Source organism: Dama dama, chromosome 12, assembly GCF_033118175.1.
Source record: "Dama dama isolate Ldn47 chromosome 12, ASM3311817v1, whole genome shotgun sequence".
Classification (NCBI taxonomy): domain Eukaryota; kingdom Metazoa; phylum Chordata; class Mammalia; order Artiodactyla; family Cervidae; genus Dama; species Dama dama.
In genome coordinates this window covers 94,355,839-94,377,254 of record NC_083692.1, presented here as the reverse complement: position 1 = coordinate 94,377,254, position 21,416 = coordinate 94,355,839, and the positions used below count along the sequence as shown (strand labels likewise).

Here is a 21,416-nt window from a genome sequence, read left to right as displayed (position 1 = left end):
AATAAGCTACAGCTCAGGGTTGGCCTGGGGAGGTCCTTGACTGTTGGAGTCTGTTATGGACGGAGCCAGTCTTACTGTCCTCTGATTTCCCACAGCACCAAGCAGAGAGCAGAGCCAAAACAAGCACTCAGGGGGAGGAGCCAAGATGGCGGAGGAGTAGGACGGGGAGACCACTTTCTCTCCTACAAATTCATCAAAAGAATAACTGAACGCAGAGCAAACTTCGCAAAACAACTTCTGATCGCTAGCTGAGGTCATCAGGCGCCCAGAAAAGCAGCCCATTGTCTTCGAAAGGAGGTAGGACAAAATATAAAAGATAAAAAGTGAGACAAAAGAGCTAAGGACGGAGATCCGTCCCGGGAGCTCTTAGGCGGCATTGCTTGGGGTAGGGTCCGGGCCTGAGTGCCCTGAGGACAATCGGAGGGAGCTTCTGTGAGTTGCCAACATGAACTGTGGGAGACCAAAAGAGAGAGAGTAAATTAACCGGCCCGAACACACTGCTGGCCGTTCGCAGAACAAAGAGACCGAGAGGGTCCAGAGAAGAGCTCGCAGGCTGCGGACCGGCCCAGCTCCGCCGGAGGCAGGAGGCAGGGGGGAGGGGAAGGTCGCGGCGAGACACAGGGCGCAGGCACCCGACCGGCGCGGGCGGGGACTGGGGCTGGGGACGCGGAGGGCAGAAGGCGCGCGCACCCGACTGGCGCCAGCGGAAACTGAGACTGGGTCCGCGGAAGGGAGTGGGCGCGCCACACCTGGGGAGAGTGCGCCCACCGAGCCCCTGGCTGCCTGGACCGCTCTGACGGGGAAGGCACAGAGAGCAGGCGCAGCTTTTCCTTCCGCGCTTTTGTGGAACACGCGAGGGCTGGAACCTCGCGCAGTGCGGGGCGCGCTCCATATAGAACAGCCGGGAGCCTGAGCAGCGCAGACGGAGAGAGCAGCGTCAGCCCCTCCCGGCAGCCCCAGCCCGTCCCCGCGGCGCAAGCCCGTCCCGGCAGCGCCAGCCCCTCCCCGCAGCGTCAGCCCCTCCCCGCAGCACCAGCCCATCCCCGCAACGCCAGCCCCTCCCCGCAGCGCCGGCCCCTCCCCGCAGCGCCAGCCCCTCCCTGCAGCGCAAGCCCCTCCCCGCAGCGCAAGCCCCTCCCCGCAGCGCAAGCCCCTCCCCGCGGAGCGACGGAACTAGCTACCTGAATAAGAGTCCACCTCTGCCCGCCTGTGTCAGGGCGGAAATGAGGCTCTGAAGAGACCGGCAAACAGAAGCCAAATAAACAAAGGGAACCGCTTCAGAAGGGACTGGTGCAACAGATTAAAATCCCTCTAGGAAACATTGACTACACCGGAGGAGCCTGTAGATATCGAGAAGCGTAAGCTGGAACGAAAAGCTATCTGAAACTGAGCCGAACCCACACTGACCGCAACAGCTCCAGAGACACTCCTAGATATAATTTTACTTTTTTCTCTTTTTTTTTTTTTTTATTTTTTTATTTTATTTTTTTTTATTTTTTTCTTTTTTATTTTTTCTCTTTTATTTTCCTTTAAAATCCCCTATTACTCCCCCATTACTCCTTAACTTTCATTTCCATAGACTTTTACGATTTTTTAATTAGGGGGGAAAAAAAAAAAAACATTTTTTTTTTCTTTTTCTTTCTTTTTTTTTCTTTCCTTTTTCTCTTCTATTTTCTATTTTTCTTTTTCTCTTATTTCTTTTAAAGTCCTCTAGTACTCCTCTACTACTCCTTAATTTTCATTTTCAATACACTATAACCTTCCAAAAATAAAAAAAAAGAAGAGAAGCCCTATTTTTAAACCGAAGATTATTTTCTCCCGATCTTGACTCTCTGTTTTCTACCTCAGAACACCTCTATTTCCTCCTTTCCCTTTCTCTTCCCAATCCAATTCTGTGAATCTTTGTGGGTGTCTGGGCTACGGAGAACACTCTGGGAACAGACAGCTGTGTAGATCTGTCTCTCTCCTCTTGAGTCCCCCTTTTTCTCCTCCTGTTCATCTCTATCTCCCTCCTCCCTCTCCTCTTCTTCATGTGACTCTGTGAACCTCTCTGGGTGTCCCTAACGGGGGAGAATCTTTTAGCCATTAACCTAGAAGTTTTCTTATCAGGGCTGTATAGTTGGAGAAATCCTGAGACTACAGGAAGAATAAAACTGAAATCCAGAGGCAGGAGACTGAAGCCCAAAACCTGAGAACACCAGAAAACTCCTGACTACAAGGAACTTTAAGTAATAAGTGACTGTCCAAAAGCCTCCATACCTACACTGAAACCAACCACCACACAAGAGCCAATAAGTTTTAGAGCAAGACATACCACACAAATTCTCCAGCAACGCAGGAACATAGCCCTGAACATCAACATACAGGCTGCCCAAGGTCACACCTAACACATAGACCCATCTCAAAACTCATTACTGGGCACTCCATTGCTCTCCAAAGAGAAGAAATCAAGTTCCACGCACCAGAACACTGACGCAAGCTTCCCTAACCAGGAAATCTCGACAAGCCAATCGTCTAACCCCACCCACTGGGTTAATCCTCCACAACAAAAAGGAACCACAGACCTCCAGAATACAGAAAGCCCACTCCAGATACAGCAATCTAAACAAGATGAAAAGGCAAAGAAATACCCAACAGGTAAAGGAACATGAAAAATGCCCACCAAGTCAAACAAAAGAGGAGGAGATAGGGAATCTACCTGAAAAAGAATTTAGAATAATGATAATAAAAATGATCCAAAATCTTGAAAACAAAATGGAATTACAGATAAATAGCCTGGAAACAAAGATTGAAAAGATTCAAGAACTGTTTAATAAAGACCTAGAAGAAATAAAAAAGAGTCAATTACAAATGAATAATGCAATGAATGAGATCAAAAACACTTTGGAGGGAACCAAGAGTAGAATAACGGAGGCAGAAGATAGGATAAGTGAGGTAGAAGATAAAATGGTGGAAATAAATGAAGCAGAGAGGAAAAAAGAAAAAAGGATCAAAAGAAATGAGAACAACCTCAGGGACCTCTGGGACACTGTGAAACGCCCCAACATTCGAATCATTGGAGTTCCAGAAGAAGAAGACAAAAAGAAAGGCCATGAGAAAATACTCGAGGAGATAATAGCTGAAAACTTCCCTAAAATGGGGAAGGAAATAGCCACCCAAATCCAAGAAACCCAGAGAGTCCCAAATAGGATAAACCCAAGGCGCAACACCCCAAGACACATATTAATCAAATTAACAAAGATCAAACACAAAGAACAAATATTAAAAGCAGCAAGGGAAAAACAACAAATAACACACAAAGGGATTCCCATAAGGATAACAGCTGATCTATCAATAGAAACACTCCAGGCCAGAAGGGAATGGCAGGACGTACTGAAAGTAATGAAAGAGAATAACCTACAACCTAGATTACTGTACCCAGCAAGGATCTCATTCAGATATGAAGGAGAATTCAAAAGCTTTACAGATAAGCGAAAGCTGAGAGAATTCAGCACCACCAAACCAGCTCTTCAACAAATGCTAAAGGATCTTCTCTAGACAGGAAATGCAGAAAGGTTGTATAAACGTGAACCCAAAACAACAAAGTAAATGGCAACGGGACCACACCTATCAATAATTACCCTAAATGTAAATGGGTTGAATGCCCCAACCAAAAGACAAAGATTGGCTGAATGGATACAAAAACAAGACCCCTATATATGCTGTCTACAAGAGACCCACCTCAAAACAAGAGACACATACAGACTAAAAGTGAAGGGCTGGAAAAAAATATTTCATGCAAACGGAGACCAAAAGAAAGCAGGAGTCGCAATACTCATATCAGATAAAATAGACTTTCAAATAAAGGAAGTGAAAAGAGACAAAGAAGGACACTACATAATGATCAAAGGATCAATCAAAAAAGAAGATATAACAATTATAAATATATATGCACCCAACATAGGAGCACCGCAATATGTACGGCAAACGCTAACGAGTATGAAAGAGGAAATTAATAGTAACACAATAATAGTGGGAGACTTTAATACCCCACTCACAACTATGGATAGATCAACTAAACAGAAAATTAACAAGGAAACACAAACCTTAAATGACACAATGGACCAGCTAGACCTAATTGATATCTATAGGACATTTCACCCCAAAACAATCAACTTCACCTTTTTCTCAAGTGCACACGGAACATTCTCCAGAATAGATCACATCCTGGGCCATAAATCTGGTCTTGGAAAATTCAAAAAAATTGAAATCATTCCAGTCATCTTTTCTGACCACAGTGCACTAAGATTAGATCTCAAATACAGGGAAAAAATTGTTAAAACTTCAAACATATGGAGGCTAAATAACACGCTTCTGAATAACCAACAAATCATAGAAGAAATCAAAAAAGAAATCAAAATATGTATAGAAATGAATGAAAATGAAAACACAACAACCCAAAACCTATGGGACACTGTAAAAGCAGTGCTAAGGGGAAGGTTCATAGCATTACAGGCTTACATCAAGAAACAGGAAAAAAACCAATTAAATAACCTAACTCTACACCTAAAGCAATTAGAGAAGGAAGAAATGAAGAACCCCAGAGTTAGCAGAAGGAAAGAAATCTTAAAAATCAGGGCAGAAATAAATGCAAAAGAAACTAAAGAGACCATAGCAAAAATCAACAAAGCTAAAAGCTGGTTTTTTGAAAAAATAAACAAAATTGACAAACCATTAGCAAGACTCATTAAGAAACAAAGAGAGAAAAACCAAATTAACAAAATTAGAAATGAAAATGGAGAGATCACAACAGACAACACTGAAATACAAAGGATCATAAGAGACTACTACCAGCAGCTCTATGCCAATAAAATGGACAACTTGGATGAAATGGACAAATTCTTAGAAAAGTATAACTTTCCAAAACTGAACCAGGAAGAAATAGAAGATCTTAACAGACCCATCACAAGCAAGGAAATCGAAACTGTCATCAAAAATCTTCCAGCAAACAAAAGCCCAGGACCAGATGGCTTCACAGCTGAATTCTACCAAAAATTTAGAGAAGAGCTAACACCTATCTTACTCAAACTCTTCCAGAAAATTGCAGAAGAAGGTAAGCTTCCAAACTCATTCTATGAGGCCACCATCACCCTAATTCCAAAACCAGACAAAGATGCCACAAAAAAAGAAAACTACAGGCCAATATCACTGATGAACATAGATGCAAAAATCCTTAACAAAATTCTAGCAAACAGAATCCAACAACATATTAAAAAAATCATACACCATGACCAAGTGGGCTTTATCCCAGGAATGCAAGGATTCTTTAATATCCGCAAATCAATCAATGTAATACACCACATTAACAAATTGAAAGATAAAAACCATATGATTATCTCAATAGATGCAGAGAAAGCCTTTGACAAAATTCAACACTCATTTATGATTAAAACTCTCCAAAAAGCAGGAATAGAAGGAACATACCTCAACATAATAAAAGCTATATATGACAAACCCACAGCAAGCATCACCCTCAATGGTGAAAAATTGAAGGCATTTCCCCTGAAATCAGGAACAAGACAAGGGTGCCCACTCTCACCACTACTATTCAACATAGTGTTGGAAGTTCTGGCCACAGCAATCAGAGCAGAAAAAGGAGTAAAAGGAATCCAGATAGGAAAAGAAGAAGTAAAACTCTCACTGTTTGCAGATGACATGATCCTCTACATAGAAAACCCTAAAGACTCTACCAGAAAATTACTAGAGCTAATCAATGAATATAGTAAAGTTGCAGGATATAAAATTAACACACAGAAATCCCTTGCATTCCTATATACTAACAATGAAAAAACAGACAGAGAAATTAAGGAAACAATACCATTCACCATTACAACAAAAAGAATAAAATACTTAGGAGTATATCTACCTAAAGAAACAAAAGACCTATACATAGAAAACTATAAAACACTGATGAAAGAAATCAAAGAGGACACAAATAGATGGAGAAACATACCGTGTTCATGGATTGGAAGAATTAATACTGTCAAAATGGCTATTCTACCCAAAGCAGTCTATAGATTCAATGCAATCCCTATCAAGCTACCAACGGTATTTTTCACAGAACTAGACCAAAGAATTTCACAATTTGTATGGAAATACAAAAAACCTCGAATAGCCAAAGTAATCTTGACAAAGAAGAATGGAACTGGAGGAGTCAACCTGCCTGACTTCAGGCTCTACTACAAAGCCACAGTCATCAAGACAGTACGGTACTGGCACAAAGACAGAAATATAGATCAATGGAACAGAATAGAAAGCCCAGAGATAAATCCACAAACCTATGGACACCTCCTCTTTGACAAAGGAGGCAAGGATATACAATGGAAAAAAGACAACCTCTTTAACAAGTGGTGCTGGGAAAACTGGTCAACCACTTGTAAAAGAATGAAACTAGAACACTTTCTGACACCATACACAAAAATAAACTCAAAATCGATTAAAGATCTAAATGTAAGACCAGAAACTATAAAACTCCTAGAGGAGAACATAGGCAAAACACTCTCCGACATAAATCACAGCAAGATCCTCTATGACCCACCTCCCAGAATACTGGAAATAAAAGCAAAACTAAACAAATGGGACCTAATGAAACTTAAAAGCTTTTGCACTACAAAGGAAACTATAAGTAAGGTGAAAAGACAGCCCTCAGATTGGGAGAAAATAATAGCAAATGAAGAAACAGACAAAGGATTAATCTCAAAAATATACAAGCAACTCCTGCAGCTCAATTCCAGAAAAATAAATGACCCAATCAAAAAATGGGCCAAAGAACTAAACAGACATTTCTCCAAAGAAGACATACAGATGGCTAACAAACACATGAAAAGATGCTCAACATCACTCATTATTAGAGAAATGCAAATCAAAACCACAATGAGGTACCATTACACGCCAGTCAGGATGGCCGCTATCCAAAAGTCTACAAGCAATAAATGCTGGAGAGGGTGTGGAGAAAAGGGAACCCTCTTACACTGTTGGTGGGAATGCAAACTAGTACAGCCGCTATGGAAAACAGTGTGGAGATTTCTTAAAAAACTGGACATAGAACTGCCATATGACCCAGCAATCCCACTTCTGGGCATACACACTGAGGAAACCAGATCTGAAAGAGACACGTGCACCCCAATGTTCATCGCAGCACTGTTTATAATAGCCAGGACATGGAAGCAACCTAGATGCCCATCAGCAGATGAATGGATAAGGAAGCTGTGGTACATATACACCATGGAATATTACTCAGCCATTAAAAAGAATTCATTCGAACCAGTCCTAATGAGATGGATGAAGCTGGAGCCCATTATACAGAGTGAAGTAAGCCAGAAAGATAAAGAACATTACAGCATACTGACACATGTATATGGAATTTAGAAAGGTGATAACGATAACCCTATATGCAGAACAGAAAAAGAGACACAGAAATACAGAACAGACTTTTGAACTTTGTGGGAGAATGTGAGGGTGGGATATTTCAAAAGAACAGCATGTATACTATCTATGGTGAAACAGATCACCAGCCCAGGTGGGATGCACGAGACAAGTGCTCCGGCCTGGTGTACTGGGAAGACCCAGAGGAATCGGGTGGAGAGGGAGGTGGGAGGGGGGATCGGGATTGGGAATACATGTAAATCCATGGCTGATTCATATCAATGTATGACAAAACCCACTGGAAAAAAAAATAATAATAATAATAAAAATTAAAAAAAAAAAATAAATAAATAAATAAAAAAAAAAAAGCAAAACTAAACAAATGGGACCTAATGAAACTTAAAAGCTTTTGCACTACAAAGGAAACTATAAGTAAGGTGAAAAGACAGCCCTCAGATTGGGAGAAAATAATAGCAAATGAAGAAACAGACAAAGGATTAATCTCAAAAATATACAAGCAACTCCTGCAGCTCAATTCCAGAAAAATAAATGACCCAATCAAAAAATGGGCCAAAGAACTAAACAGACATTTCTCCAAAGAAGACATACAGATGGCTTACAAACACATGAAAAGATGCTCAACATCACTCATTATTAGAGAAATGCAAATCAAAACCACAATGAGGTACCATTACACGCCAGTCAGGATGGCTGCTATCCAAAAGTCTACAAGCAATAAATGCTGGAGAGGGTGTGGAGAAAAGGGAACCCTCTTACACTGTTGGTGGGAATGCAAACTAGTACAGCCGCTATGGAAAACAGTGTGGAGATTTCTTAAAAAACTGGAAATAGAACTGCCATATGACCCAGCAATCCCACTTCTGGGCATACACACTGAGGAAACCAGATCTGAAAGAGACACGTGCACCCCAATGTTCATCGCAGCACTGTTTATAATAGCCAGGACATGGAAGCAACCTAGATGCCCATCAGCAGATGAATGGATAAGGAAGCTGTGGTACATATACACCATGGAATATTACTCAGCCATTAAAAAGAATTCATTCGAACCAGTCCTAATGAGATGGATGAAGCTGGAGCCCATTATACAGAGTGAAGTAAGCCAGAAAGATAAAGAACATTACAGCATACTGACACATGTATATGGAATTTAGAAAGGTGATAACGATAACCCTATATGCAGAACAGAAAAAGAGACACAGAAATACAGAACAGACTTTTGAACTTTGTGGGAGAATGTGAGGGTGGGATATTTCAAAAGAACAGCATGTATACTATCTATGGTGAAACAGATCACCAGCCCAGGTGGGATGCACGAGACAAGTGCTCCGGCCTGGTGCACTGGGAAGACCCAGAGGAATCGGGTGGAGAGGGAGGTGGGAGGGGGGGATCGGGATTGGGAATACATGTAAATCCATGGCTGATTCATATCAATGTATGACAAAACCCACTGGGAAAAAAAAATAATAATAAAAAAAAAAAAAAAAAACAAGCACTCAGTACATGTTTATTGATTAGCAACTGGAAGATGAGAAAGCAGTATCCAATAGGAAATATCAAAAGAACGAGAGTAACAGATGTAAGAAAAGGGTCCTCATGCTTTGTCTGTCTTTGGCAGCCCGGATTGAATGGGGGAATGCAGGGGAAAAAAATATTTGCAATTCACAAAAAACCTTGTGAACAGTAAAAGCCTGCTTTATTCCAAAGAAGGAAATATAAGAGTTTATAAGCAAAGTATTGGAAAATTATTCCCCTTTATAAAAAAACAACACTGAAATGGGTTGTTAGACACATTCTTTTCAGGGTAATAGACAAAGCAACAGAACACATTTTTGCTATATTACCTCAGTAATTAGTCTGATATTATATTCTCCTCCTCTAGATAATGAATAAAAGACTCAGAATGCCAGAAAAGAAGCACAGATCAAGAAAATTCTATTTCATTAGAGACAAGAATAAATACTGAAATGGGTTTCCACTACAGATGCAAGAAAAGTGTCCTCATGCCGTCTGTCTGTCTGAGGCAGCTCAGATTGAATGGGGGAATGTAGGGGATAAAAATTTTTGCAATTCACAAAAAACCTTGTGAATGGTAAAAGCCTGCTTTATTCCAAAGAAGGGTTTATATGAGTTTTCATGAAAAATATTGGAAAATGATTCCCCTTAAAAAAAAAAAAAACACTGAAATGGGTTGTTACACAATTCTATTGAAATGGTCTAGTCATATTTCTGCTTAGGGGAAAACTTAAATGGGCTTGATACTTATTAATATAATTTTTAAAAATCTAAACCCAAGACCTGAATAGCTAAGTTCCATTATACAGACCAACCTTTTCTGGGTATGTTAACACTTCAGGACTTTCAGCCTCAGGTCCTAGAAGATAACATTATATGTTTTCATTCCAGTTTTATCAAAGCAATAAAACATACTGTCTCACTCAGCATTTCTTAATCACATAACTTGAAATTATTTCCTCAGACATGCATGAGATAACAAATGTTTTATAAATGTTATATCAATTTATTAAAAGTATCATGTTAGCAATAAAGTTGTGAAATTCCTTAAGAAATATTTCACATGAAACAAGGTAAAATTATGATGATTCGAAATTAGTAGAATTAAAAACCAACCTCTCTGCTCCCCTGGTGGCTCAGTAATTAAGAATCTGCCTGCCCATGCAGGAGACATGGGTTTGATCCCTTGTTCGGGAAGAGCCCATAGGCAGTGGACCAACTAAGCCCATGTGCCCCAACTACCGAGGCTGTATGCCACAGCTACTGAAGCCCGCAAGCCCAGACCACACTCCTCAACAAACGAGAAGCCCAAGCACCCCAAAAAGAACAGCCCCCAAACCACCACAAAAAGCCCACGTACAGCACCAAAGACCTAGGGCAGCCAAAAACAGAAATAAATAAAACTATTAAAAACAAAAAAAAAAAACAAAAACCTCTCTACTTTGGCAGAGTCCTTCTAAGTATCTGCAACCACACGAGGAAAAATCATATCTACTTTCTCAGTGTCATCATCTTCTCCATTATACGTAATAGAATTTAAATTAATTAATGTAGTTGAGTTAAGCATACAAAGGAACATTCATGTAAGGGCCAAAAGGAATCAGGAAATATCCTAAATGTACATTAAAAATCTTTATTTCTTAAAATCATTAAGATTTTTTACACATTTTGCTGCAGTTTTTTTTTTTTTCCATATATAGAGACAGACTATACTGCTAACATTTTTTGAGTACACAAACTCATGGTTTTTTTCACAAACTTATTTCCATAAACCAAAATCATTGTTCTTTTTTTTCTTCACCTAATTTGCCAGAGGTTGGACACTGGGAGCACAACTGATCTAGCTCTTTATCCTTTTAGCATTGCCCCCAGACACCCTTGAAAACATTTTTGTTCTCCACCAATGGTAAGATGGTTCAGACCCATCCTATCTTCAAGCTCCAGATCAGCTATCCTTTTAGGATCCCTGGTTTATTTGGCATTTGTACACCCATAGCATCCATATGCCTGGCACTCAGCAGGCTCAATACATATTTGCTAAAATAATGAATAAATAATATTACAGACCAAAATCCAGGCACTAGGAGTACCTAGTTGAGAGTTGGTGCTGGGCTTAAGTGGCAATTCTACTGTTACAGTGGCAACAAAACAGGAGAGGGCAGAAATTTTAAAACTTAACTTTTCAATTTCAATTATCATGTCCTTGTACCTTTTCTTATAATACAGGTTTCAATGACCACTAAGAATATTTACTACACTGTCATACAACATACTTAGGAGACACTCCAAAGAGAAAGACAGTCATCCTCTAATACAGCTGAAATCAAGCAAATGGCCTGCTATGAACAGAGAAAACACTGTTTTTAAATTTGAGCCCCTGAGTTGCAAGTCAAAAGAGCAGACATATGGAGGAGCAAGTACTGACTGCACCTGAGCTGCTTCTCACATGAGCAGCTTCAAGCAGCACAATCCAAGGTCGACAGCAACACTGATTCCATATGTAAAAGTGAATGGCAGCAGTCACAGGAGACCAGCCGAGTTGTAAATAAATCCACACCTAACTAAGGCTTCTATTTTCAGGCAAAGACAAATTCACTTTATATGACTCTACCCATAAAAGCGTACCTAGACTACTTCGGTGGTTCATTGAAAGTTCAGCTTGGGGAAATGATACCGTGAACACTGGATGACTTTTTCTAGACCTCAGGAAAAAAAAAAAAAAAATCAATCAATTAATAAATAAATACAAAATTTTAAGTAGAAAAAAAACTCTACTATTTCTCACTCAGATACAATTTAAATTTCTTTTTAATTTAAAGGAATTTCAAATAGGCTTTGTCTTTGCTCCATCGTTCTAGTTATTTTACAGTTACTACCAATTTATTAACATGCAAATTTCAAATGGCTTCAAAATTGGAGAGAGCCAGAATATTAAGGAATGAACTTCAGGAGTGTAAACAAGCTAAACTACACTTAGATCTGAAAGCAACTTTGGAGATGATTGTCTATCAAATACAGGGGTGGGGTGAGAGAAAAAAATTTGTCCCAATTCATGTAGCATGGTTATTTAAATCCTCAAATACATTTAAAGTCTGTCATTATAGTTTAAGATGTAAGTGAAAGTCAGTAATGAGAAAATTCTCAGACATTATTCACCTTACAAGTATTTCACAGCAAAGGAAAAAGGGTAGCAAATGCTGAAGGGAAGAGATTACAAGCAAAATAAAGGTCATGCTTAATCTACAATTTTGATCATTTACCCTGGGATAATTAAAAGTTGATTAAAGAAAAGCAATCAGTAAACTATTTTTTTTCTCAGTCTAATTTACTATACAAATGCAATCAAGATATCTTCCTCAAAAAAAAAAAAAAAAAAAACCTGCTTGTTCCAGTTGTTTTAAGAACAGTTTTCATGCACCAGGCATAGCTACTTGAATCCTAAGCAAGAATAATAAATTGAACATTCTCTCCTGTCTAAAAAATAGAAGCAATCAATATAAGCTATCTTGAAAATGAAACTGCTCATACAGAATAATTTCCATGAGGCAAAAAGAAAAAATGTCAATTTTTTTCCTAAAACATGATTATGAGTACAAACTGATAAAACAAAATCATAGTCTGGATCAACAACAGGATTTTTTCCCCTTAATTATAAAAGAGAATTTTGAAATTAGAGCAAACTTTCATCTAAGTTATTTAAAAACTTATTTATATTAGACATAGTTATTTATATTAGGCAAGACTGCAAACAACATACATGTCCAATAAGAGAAAAATTATTATATGAATTATAGTATGTCATACAATGAGGCCATTAATGCACGTTTTTAAAACTATTAAAGATGTGAAATAGTAATTATGATAAACTACTACTTAAAAATTTAAAAACAAGAGGAATTCCCTGGTGGCCCAGTGGTCAGGAATCTAGGCCTCCACTGTAGGGGGCAGGGGCTCGATATCTGATCTAAGAACTAAGACTCCGCAAGCTGCATGGTGAGGCCAAAGAAAGAAAGAAAGAAAGAAAACAAACAGGAAACAAAACTATCTGCAGATGAATCTCAACTTGGTTGAAAATATGAACAAAACAAAAATATATAGAAAGCCTGAAATAAAATGTTCCAAAATGTTAAAAATGGTTCTCTCCAGGCAGTGAGATTATAGATGCTGTATTAGTCTTTTCTTTTTCCAATTCTGAAGATGAACTTATACTGCTGATATATTCAGTAAAAGGGTGCTTCTCAAACTTTTGGTCCTTAGACTCCTTTATAATCTTAAAAATTAGTGATGAACCCAAGGAGACTTTATTTATGTGGCTTATATTTACTTGTATTTACATGTTAAAAATTAAGATGGAGAAAAAATGTTAAATAATCATTAATTTAAAAATAACAGTAATAATCTAATAAATTAATATATTTTATTTAAATTATTGTATTGTCCAAAATGGAAAAAAGTTAGTGAGAAAGTTTCACATTTTTAAAATCTCTTTAATATTCAGCTTAATGGAAGACAGCTGCCATCTGAACTGCTACAACACATTCAATCTTTTGCCATATATTTTTTTATTTGAAGTATATTACAGAAGTCTGGCCTCACACAGACATGCAGTTGGAAAACAAAGGAGTACTTTAGTAGCCTTTTTGGATAATTGTGCATATTCTTTTTAGATGACACACCAAAACTCCAGAAGCAATCATTTCCTTAAAAGTTACTAGAAATGTGAAAACTGAAACAAAACCAATCAACTTTTGTATTGGTCTGTCGTGCACTTTGAACGGATCTTTCACTTATCTGTGGATGATGTTGTGATATCATGCACTGGTCTTTCAGAAAATACTCATGTGTTAAGTTATGCAGATCTTCCCTATATTGATACATTTTATTATAAAAACTTCAAAAAAGGTCACCTTCATAAATATTTTCACCAATCTTACCAGAAAGTTCAAGAAAATATCTGCCATTTACTTGAGTAAATAACCAGTCTGTCATTCTTTCAAGTTAAAAAAAGCAAACCAAGTTTTTTGTTTTGTTTTTACAAATCTTATAACTCAAACAAGTGCTCTTAAGACAACTATCACACTTTAAACAGAAGTATAAAAAGACATATATTCAAGGTAGAAATTTAATAAAACAAACAACTTTTCTGCTTCATCAAATGCACTAAGTAAAACTGGCCTTTTTTTTTCCTTTTTAACTGCAAGTACATGGCCGGGAAAAACACAGGACTACAAGTACGATTTGGTGCCCCTGCCCTGATTCCTACTCAGGCTCCATCATTCTACCCACTACCTGCTTTAGCACTATAAGTGCAAATGTCAACACCATGACATAAGCAAATAAAGTGCTGGCATTATTATGAAGATAGTTTTGACCTCACAGACCCTCTGCAAAGTCTCAGGGACTCCCGGGGGTCCACAGGCCATGCTTGGTTTTTTTTTAAAAATTTAAAGGACAAGGTCTCTTTAAATATAATAGTTCTATGAAGTCTAATTTCAATAAGTTCTACAAATTCTTCCTTCATGCTATGCTATAAATTTGCTTTTTAAATAATCTTAAGTCAGAGAATTGAATTAACCTTATTCAATTTTCCTCATGAAATAAAACTTATCTAGAATGTTCATAAAATAACATATTTATGCTGCTAGAGGGACAATCATTTAAAAACATACAATAACTCTAAAATTCTTAAGAAAAAGGCTTATTTTAAAATGATTTTTAAAAATCTACAATAATTCAAAAGTCATTATACTTACTGTAACAAAGCTTCATTTTGTTCCATTTCATCCTGAGGTTGCTAGAAAGAAAAAATGTTTATTTTCAACTGAGGAATGCTAAGTTAATGCAACAACTAAAAAACTTAACATTTAATATAATTCTTGTGTTATTATTTCTTAGATTCTTTTTTATTGTGGAAAAATATACATAAGATTTACCATTTTGACCATTTAAAAGGTACAGTCCTTTGACATTATGTACAGCCCCACTGATGCATAATCATCACCTCCGTTTCAAGAACTTTTTCATCTTCCCTCACTGGAACTCCATATCTAAATAACTTTCCGTTTACCCTTCTCCCAACCCCTGGCATCCGTGCTTCTACTTTCTGTCTCTCTGAATGTGACTAAGTGCCTCATACGAAAGGAATCATGTAATACTTGTCCTCTTGTGACTGGCTCATAATAGTAGTACTTATTATGATGTCTTCAAGGTTCATCCATGTTGTAGCAAGTATCAGTATTGTGTTCCTTTCTCAGGCCGAATAATATTCCATTGTTCGTATGTGCCGCATTTTATTTATCTACTCATCTATCAATGGACACTTGGGTTGCTTCCAAGTTTTGGCTACTGTGAACAATGCTTCTACGAGTGTGGGTGGACAAATACATTTTCATGTCCCTGCTTTCATTTATTTTGGGTATATACCCAGAAGAGGAGTTTTTAAGTCATATGGTAATTCTATGTTTAATTTTTTTTTGAATCACCATACCATATTTCACAGCTGCTGCACCATTCTACATTCCCACCAGCAATGGGCAAGAATTCCAATTTTTCCACATTCTCATCAACACTTGTTATTTTATTTTGCTAATAGCCATCCTGATGCATGTGAGATGGAATCTCCTCATTGTTTTGACGTGCATTTCCCTAATGGTTAAAGATATTTACTATCTTCTCATGTGTTTATTAGCCATTTGTACATCTCTCTCTCTCTCAGCTGCACTACACAGTTTGTGGAACCTTAGTTCCTGGACCAAGGGTAGAATCCAAGCCCAGCAATGAAAGCCCCAAGTTCTAACCACTGGACCACCAGGGGATTCCCTATATTTTCTTTATGGAAATGTCTATTTATGTCCATTGCCCATTGTTTAGTCAGGTAGTTAGTTGCAGCTATGAGTTTCCATATATTCTGTGCATCAATCTCTAATCAGATTTATGATTTACATATATCAACATGTTCTCCCTTTCTTCAAGTTACTTTTTCACTCTGTTCACAGTGAGTGCCCTTTGATGCACATAGGTTTTTACTTTTCATGAAGTCTAGCTTACCTATTTTTTATTTGGCTGCTTACGCTTTCGTATGCATGTAATCACTGCCAAAGAGAATGTCATGATACTTTCTCCCTGTAGTTTCTTATAAGAGTTTTATGGGTTTGGCCCTTATGTTCAGCTTTTGTCTTAATTTTTTTTATAAAATAATTTGTGGAACTTAGGTAAAGAGAAAGGGAGTGTTCCTTCTTCTTATTCCTAGTTTTCTCCTTTTCTTAGTTCATTAATCCATAATGGTTCTGATGAGACATTCTTGTCAGGTTCTGAGTTCTATATTTCTCCTGAGGGCCAAAAATCATACAATTTCTGTGTCACGGTGTTAAATACGTAATGGATTCTACTCAATTCTCAAGTCATGCCCAAAAAGCTGAAGCTACTGTGTCCCTTTCAAATAAGCTAAAATGCTTGGATAAAATGCTTCCATTTTAAGATTTCACAGCACACTGGCTCTCATTGCTTTAAAAGAAATCCTTACCTTAAATATCTTATTAGAATCAAAGAAAATCTTTAGAAAAAGGTCTCTCTTTGGGGGGTCCTCTACGTTTGTTTCTATGATCAATAATAAAGCTTTCTGAAAATAAAGCCATTAGCCTGAACTTCCAAACTATTTTTGATCACTGACAGTCATAATAAGAAAACACAAAGTAATGTGAGAACTTCAGTGCCAATTAGTGAAAGTGAAATTCACTCAGCTGTGTCCAACTCTTTGCAACCCCATGGACTATACAGTCCATGGAATTCTCCAGGCCAGAATACTGGAGTGGGTAGCCTTTCTCTTCTCCAGGGGGTCTTCCCAACCCAGGGATCGAACCCAGGTCTCCTGCATTGCAGGCAGATTCTTTACCAGCTGAGTTACCAGGGAAGCCCTCTCCAATTAATGTTCACTCTTATTTATTGATAGTGCATCCTTACACTGCTCAAGGTTATTACATTGGTTCCACACATACATACTTCCTAAGCAGACTTTACAAAAAGCTCAGAGACCCACAGCAAAGAAGGTATTTTAAGAAGTAAACTTAGAAAGTCCCAAGGATTAATCAAACAGTTCAGTTCAGTCGCTCAGTCATGTCCAACTCTCTGTGACCCCGTGAACTGCAGCATGCCAGGGTTCCCTGTCCATCACCACATCCTAAAGCTTGCTCAAACTCATGTCCATTGAGGCAGTGATGACATCTAACCATCTCATCCTCTGTCGTCCCCTTCTCTTCCTATCTTCAATCTTTCCCAGCATCAGGGTCTAATTAAACATGATATACCTAGATACTTGGCTTCCCAGGTGGCTCACTGGTAAAGAAACCCCCTACCAATGCAGGAGACATGGGTCTGATCCCTGGTTTGGGAAGAGTCCCTGGTGGAGGAAATGGTAACTCATTCCAGTATTCTTGCCTAAAGAATCCCATGAACAGAGGAGCCTCGTGGGCTACAGTCCACGGGGTCACAAAGAGTCGGACATGACTGAGCAGGCACATGTGCGCGCGCACACACACACACACACACACACACACACACTTATATATTCACTAGGTAATTTCTGAGTCTTCACAAAGCAATTCATTCAAGTATCTATAACACCCATTTATCTTACTAGAGGACCAGTAATTTTCCTGTTAAGGGCTAATTATTCCTCTGTTCCTACCCACATAAGGAAAATGCAAAAGATAAGAGAGCAAGTAAGAAGGAAGTTTGCCCCTGACTGCTGATTTTTTCCCTCTTCCATAGGCAGAAATACTCCTCAAGCGATAATGCCTCAGAATATAATGGGTGCTGGAATTGTTCATTTGTTGATTATCAAAATATAAAGATACACTCAATTCATTCTTTCTTAAGAGGTACAAATTGCTATCTGTGCTGTTGATATATGTGACATTTTCCCCCTGCCCCTTCCAGGTAATTCAAGTGCAGACATTAAAAAAAAAAAGAAAAAAAAAACCTGTTGGGGGTAGGGTGTGAGAGGTGAAAGAAGGTTTAATTTGTATTAACTAAGAGTACTTGAAAAAGGAACAAGTCTGTATATATATCCTTAACCAAAAAACAATATTCTACTATCTGAGATCTTCAACTGAATAATGGATTACTGGGAGAGAAATGGGAGCCTGGCCAGCTAGGTCAGCCTGATCAACCTTGGCTCTCCATAAGGCATGAGATGTCTGTCCTCAAACCATCCTCACATTCCATAAAACGGAATACACATTCCTTCAGTGTGTTAGTGATCTTGATGAATTATTGATAACATTTGCTTAAAATACCTTTCTCTCACACTAAGGTAGTGAAATTTGGTTATCTATACAGATACTTTTTTTTTTATTATTTTAAAATACCCACATGACTGTCTTTTAGACTGTTTGATCTGGATATATGGTACCATCTTTACATTGCTTCTGAGTTATAAAATGATAAAACGGTCATTTTAAACTGCACTACGCGTGCATGCTAAGTCACTTCAGTTGTATCAGACTCTTTGTGACCCTATGGATTATAACCCTCCAGGCTCCTCTGTCCATGGGATTCTCTAGGCAAGAATACTGGAGTGGGTTGCCATGCCTTTCTCCAGGGGATCTTCCCGACCCAGGGATCGAACCCACATCTCTTATGTCTCCCACACAGGCAGGTTCTTTACCACTAGCATCACCTGGGAAGCCCTAAACTCCACTGAGCAGTATCTAAATACAACTTAAACACAAAGTAATTTAAACACTGGATGAAAACTGTCTTTACTCTGGCTAAGTTAGGAGCCAAGGCCCTGGTTTCATCCTATTTCTTTCCAGAATAATCCTAAGCAATTGCAACTCTGGGCAGAGACAGCAATTCTAGGATCCTAAGAATTAAAGAAGGTCAGGATGGGTTAGAGTCAGGAAAAAGATACCAATGATACTAATAGTCAGCATAGTAGAGTCAAGGAGTTCCCTAAGTTTTGCAAACTCACTCTGAATTTGACTAGTCCAGCTATTCATGCCCCAAGAGAGGTAGCTAGTAAGAGAGAATGCTACCTTCTCCTGGGGCTTAAAAAGACCCTGCAGGATGCAACCTACTATATACAGAATAGAGAAACAACAAAGCCTTACTATATAGCACAGGGAACTATATTCAATATCCTGTGATAAACCATGAATATAAAAAAGAAAAAAAAATATATATATATATGTATAACTAAATCACTTTGTTGTACAGCAGAAATTAACAACATTGTAAATCAACTACACTTCAATAAAATAAATTTTTTAAAAGCCCTTACAGTACATATTAATATACACATAATCTCTGTAACCTCTGGCTTTGCGAACAATGATCCTTCTTCCACTGTCAAACAAGTCTGTGGTTGTTCAATTCCCTTTAAAGGCTCTCTCTAATGTTCATTGGAGAAGGAAATGGCAACCCACTCCAGTGGCCTTGCCTGGAGAATCCCAGGGATGGGGTCGCACAGAGTCAGACACGACTGAAGTGACTTAGCAGTAGCAGCAGCAACAATGTTCATTTTAACTGATTTCACCTTTACATATGGATAAGGGTGGAAGGTAGAAACTGTATAATGGAAAGGAAAAGTGAAATTCAACCTGACTCAGAACTCTTAGATAGCATTTCAGAGAGCAGAAGATGGAAGAGGCAGCCTGATGGTAATAATCACAAGATTAATCATTATTCCCTGTCAAACAAGAATTTTCCAGATGATTAAAAGCTAATTATATTAATAGTAAGATCAATGGCGCCTACTGTATTAGTCAGGGTTTTCCAGAGAAACAGTAATAGGATATGTATATACAGAGTAAGAGATGTGTCCTAACTGGCTCATTTAATTATGGAAACTGGCAAGTCCAGATCTGCAATGTGGGCTATCAGGCGCAAGACCCAAGAAAGCTGACAGTAGAGATAAAGTTCAAAGGCTCTCTGCTGGAGAAATCTCTCTTGCTCAGGGAGGCTGATCTCTTTCTTCTATACAGGCCTTCAACTGGATGGATGAAGCCCACCCTCATCCATAATCGGCCCATTCGATTACGGAGGGCAATCTGATTTACCCAAATCCACTGACTTAAATGTCAATCTCATTCAAAAACATCCTCAAAGAAACTCCCAGAATAATGTCTGACTAACTATTTGCATATCCAATGGCCAGTCAACATGTAAAATTAACTATTATATCTTCTAATTTTCATAGTAATGTCTCCAATTATCTCTCCAGACATACTACTAAGCTCTCCAAACAAAATTTCAAAAATTTCTATGTAAAATTTAAAAACTGCTTGCCATATAGCACCTATAAAGAACAAGAAAAGGTACTGCAAGACCCAACAAAAATGATGAACATGAGATATTTTAAAACACTTCTCCTTATGTTTTTAAAAATTAGCATGTCAAACCAAAGATTCTCATAGTTTGCCCTTACTTAAAATGTTCCACCATTTTTTAAAAAAAATTTTTATTGGAGTATAGTTGCTTTACTACATGTTTACTACAACTTTAATGCTGTGTTAGTCTCTGCCGTACAGTAAAGTGAATCACTTATGTGTATACACATACCCCCTCTTTCTTAGATTTGCCTCCTTTGAGGTCACCACAGATCACTGAATAGAGTTCCCTGTGCTAAACAGCAGGTCCTCATTAGTTGTCTAGTTGATACACAGTGGTGTGTATATGTCATTTCCAACCTCATCATTTCTAAAATAGTTTGAGGTTGAAATGTCAGTATTATATTTGAGTTTTAATGAAAATTTTATTAGAAATCTGTTTAGTAACTGAATTATTTAGAATTTACTTAACATCAGGTTTTGAAACAATATATATTCAAGTTGTGAAGCAATACATATTTTTTTTCTTTAAATTAACTTTGGGAAGTTATTTAAAGAGGCCAGTGCCTTTCCTGGTCTATTTATTTGATAAAATCAGTATTTCTCACATAGTTAAATTTCTAAAGGTTTATTTTCAAAGAATAAAATAAAAAACTGCGAAAGTAGCAGTATCTGTCAATTAAAAAAATAACACTAATTAAAATTTGCTACAGATGTTTAACACCTTGATAACATGGCCTAACTTCCTGTAAAAAAAAAAAAAATGGGGACGAGGCAGGGAAAAGTTAAAGGAGGTACCTATTTTACTACCAATGAAATTCTATGAAGGCAAAAAAAGGAGGACAAATACCAAAGACTTCATACAACCTTCTTAAGAAGCCCATGGTCAGCAGATAGCTGATTTACAATCTGATGAAAAAATCTTTGAAAGATAGTCCTCTAAGGCAATTGTTTCAATCTAGCTGATTATTAGAAATTTCTTGGGAGGCTTTTGAAAAATGGAGAGTCCTAGGTTCTACTCAAATATGAGTCTGAGAGTCTATATTTTTAAATAGATTGATTACCAAATAAGTTTGGTAATCAAGCTTTCAAAATCACCATTCTGAGGTACAATCTAGAGCCAAGTATAATAGTCACATAATAAATGTT

The 21,416-nt window shown here is 37.9% G+C and overlaps 1 protein-coding gene across 1 annotated transcript in view; it reads right to left on the bottom strand.

Annotated features, from left to right (window-relative positions):
- Nucleotides 1–21,416, bottom strand: part of ANKRD31 (ankyrin repeat domain 31) — a 132,064-nt gene that overhangs the window by 93,716 nt on the left and 16,932 nt on the right. The window contains exons 5-7 of the mRNA XM_061158155.1: nucleotides 14,694–14,734; nucleotides 11,566–11,642; nucleotides 9,756–9,799 (exon numbers count right to left, since the gene is read on the bottom strand). Of these exons, the coding sequence (XP_061014138.1) occupies nucleotides 9,756–9,799; nucleotides 11,566–11,642; nucleotides 14,694–14,734 (162 nt within the window). The remainder of the gene's footprint in view (nucleotides 1–9,755; nucleotides 9,800–11,565; nucleotides 11,643–14,693; nucleotides 14,735–21,416) is intronic.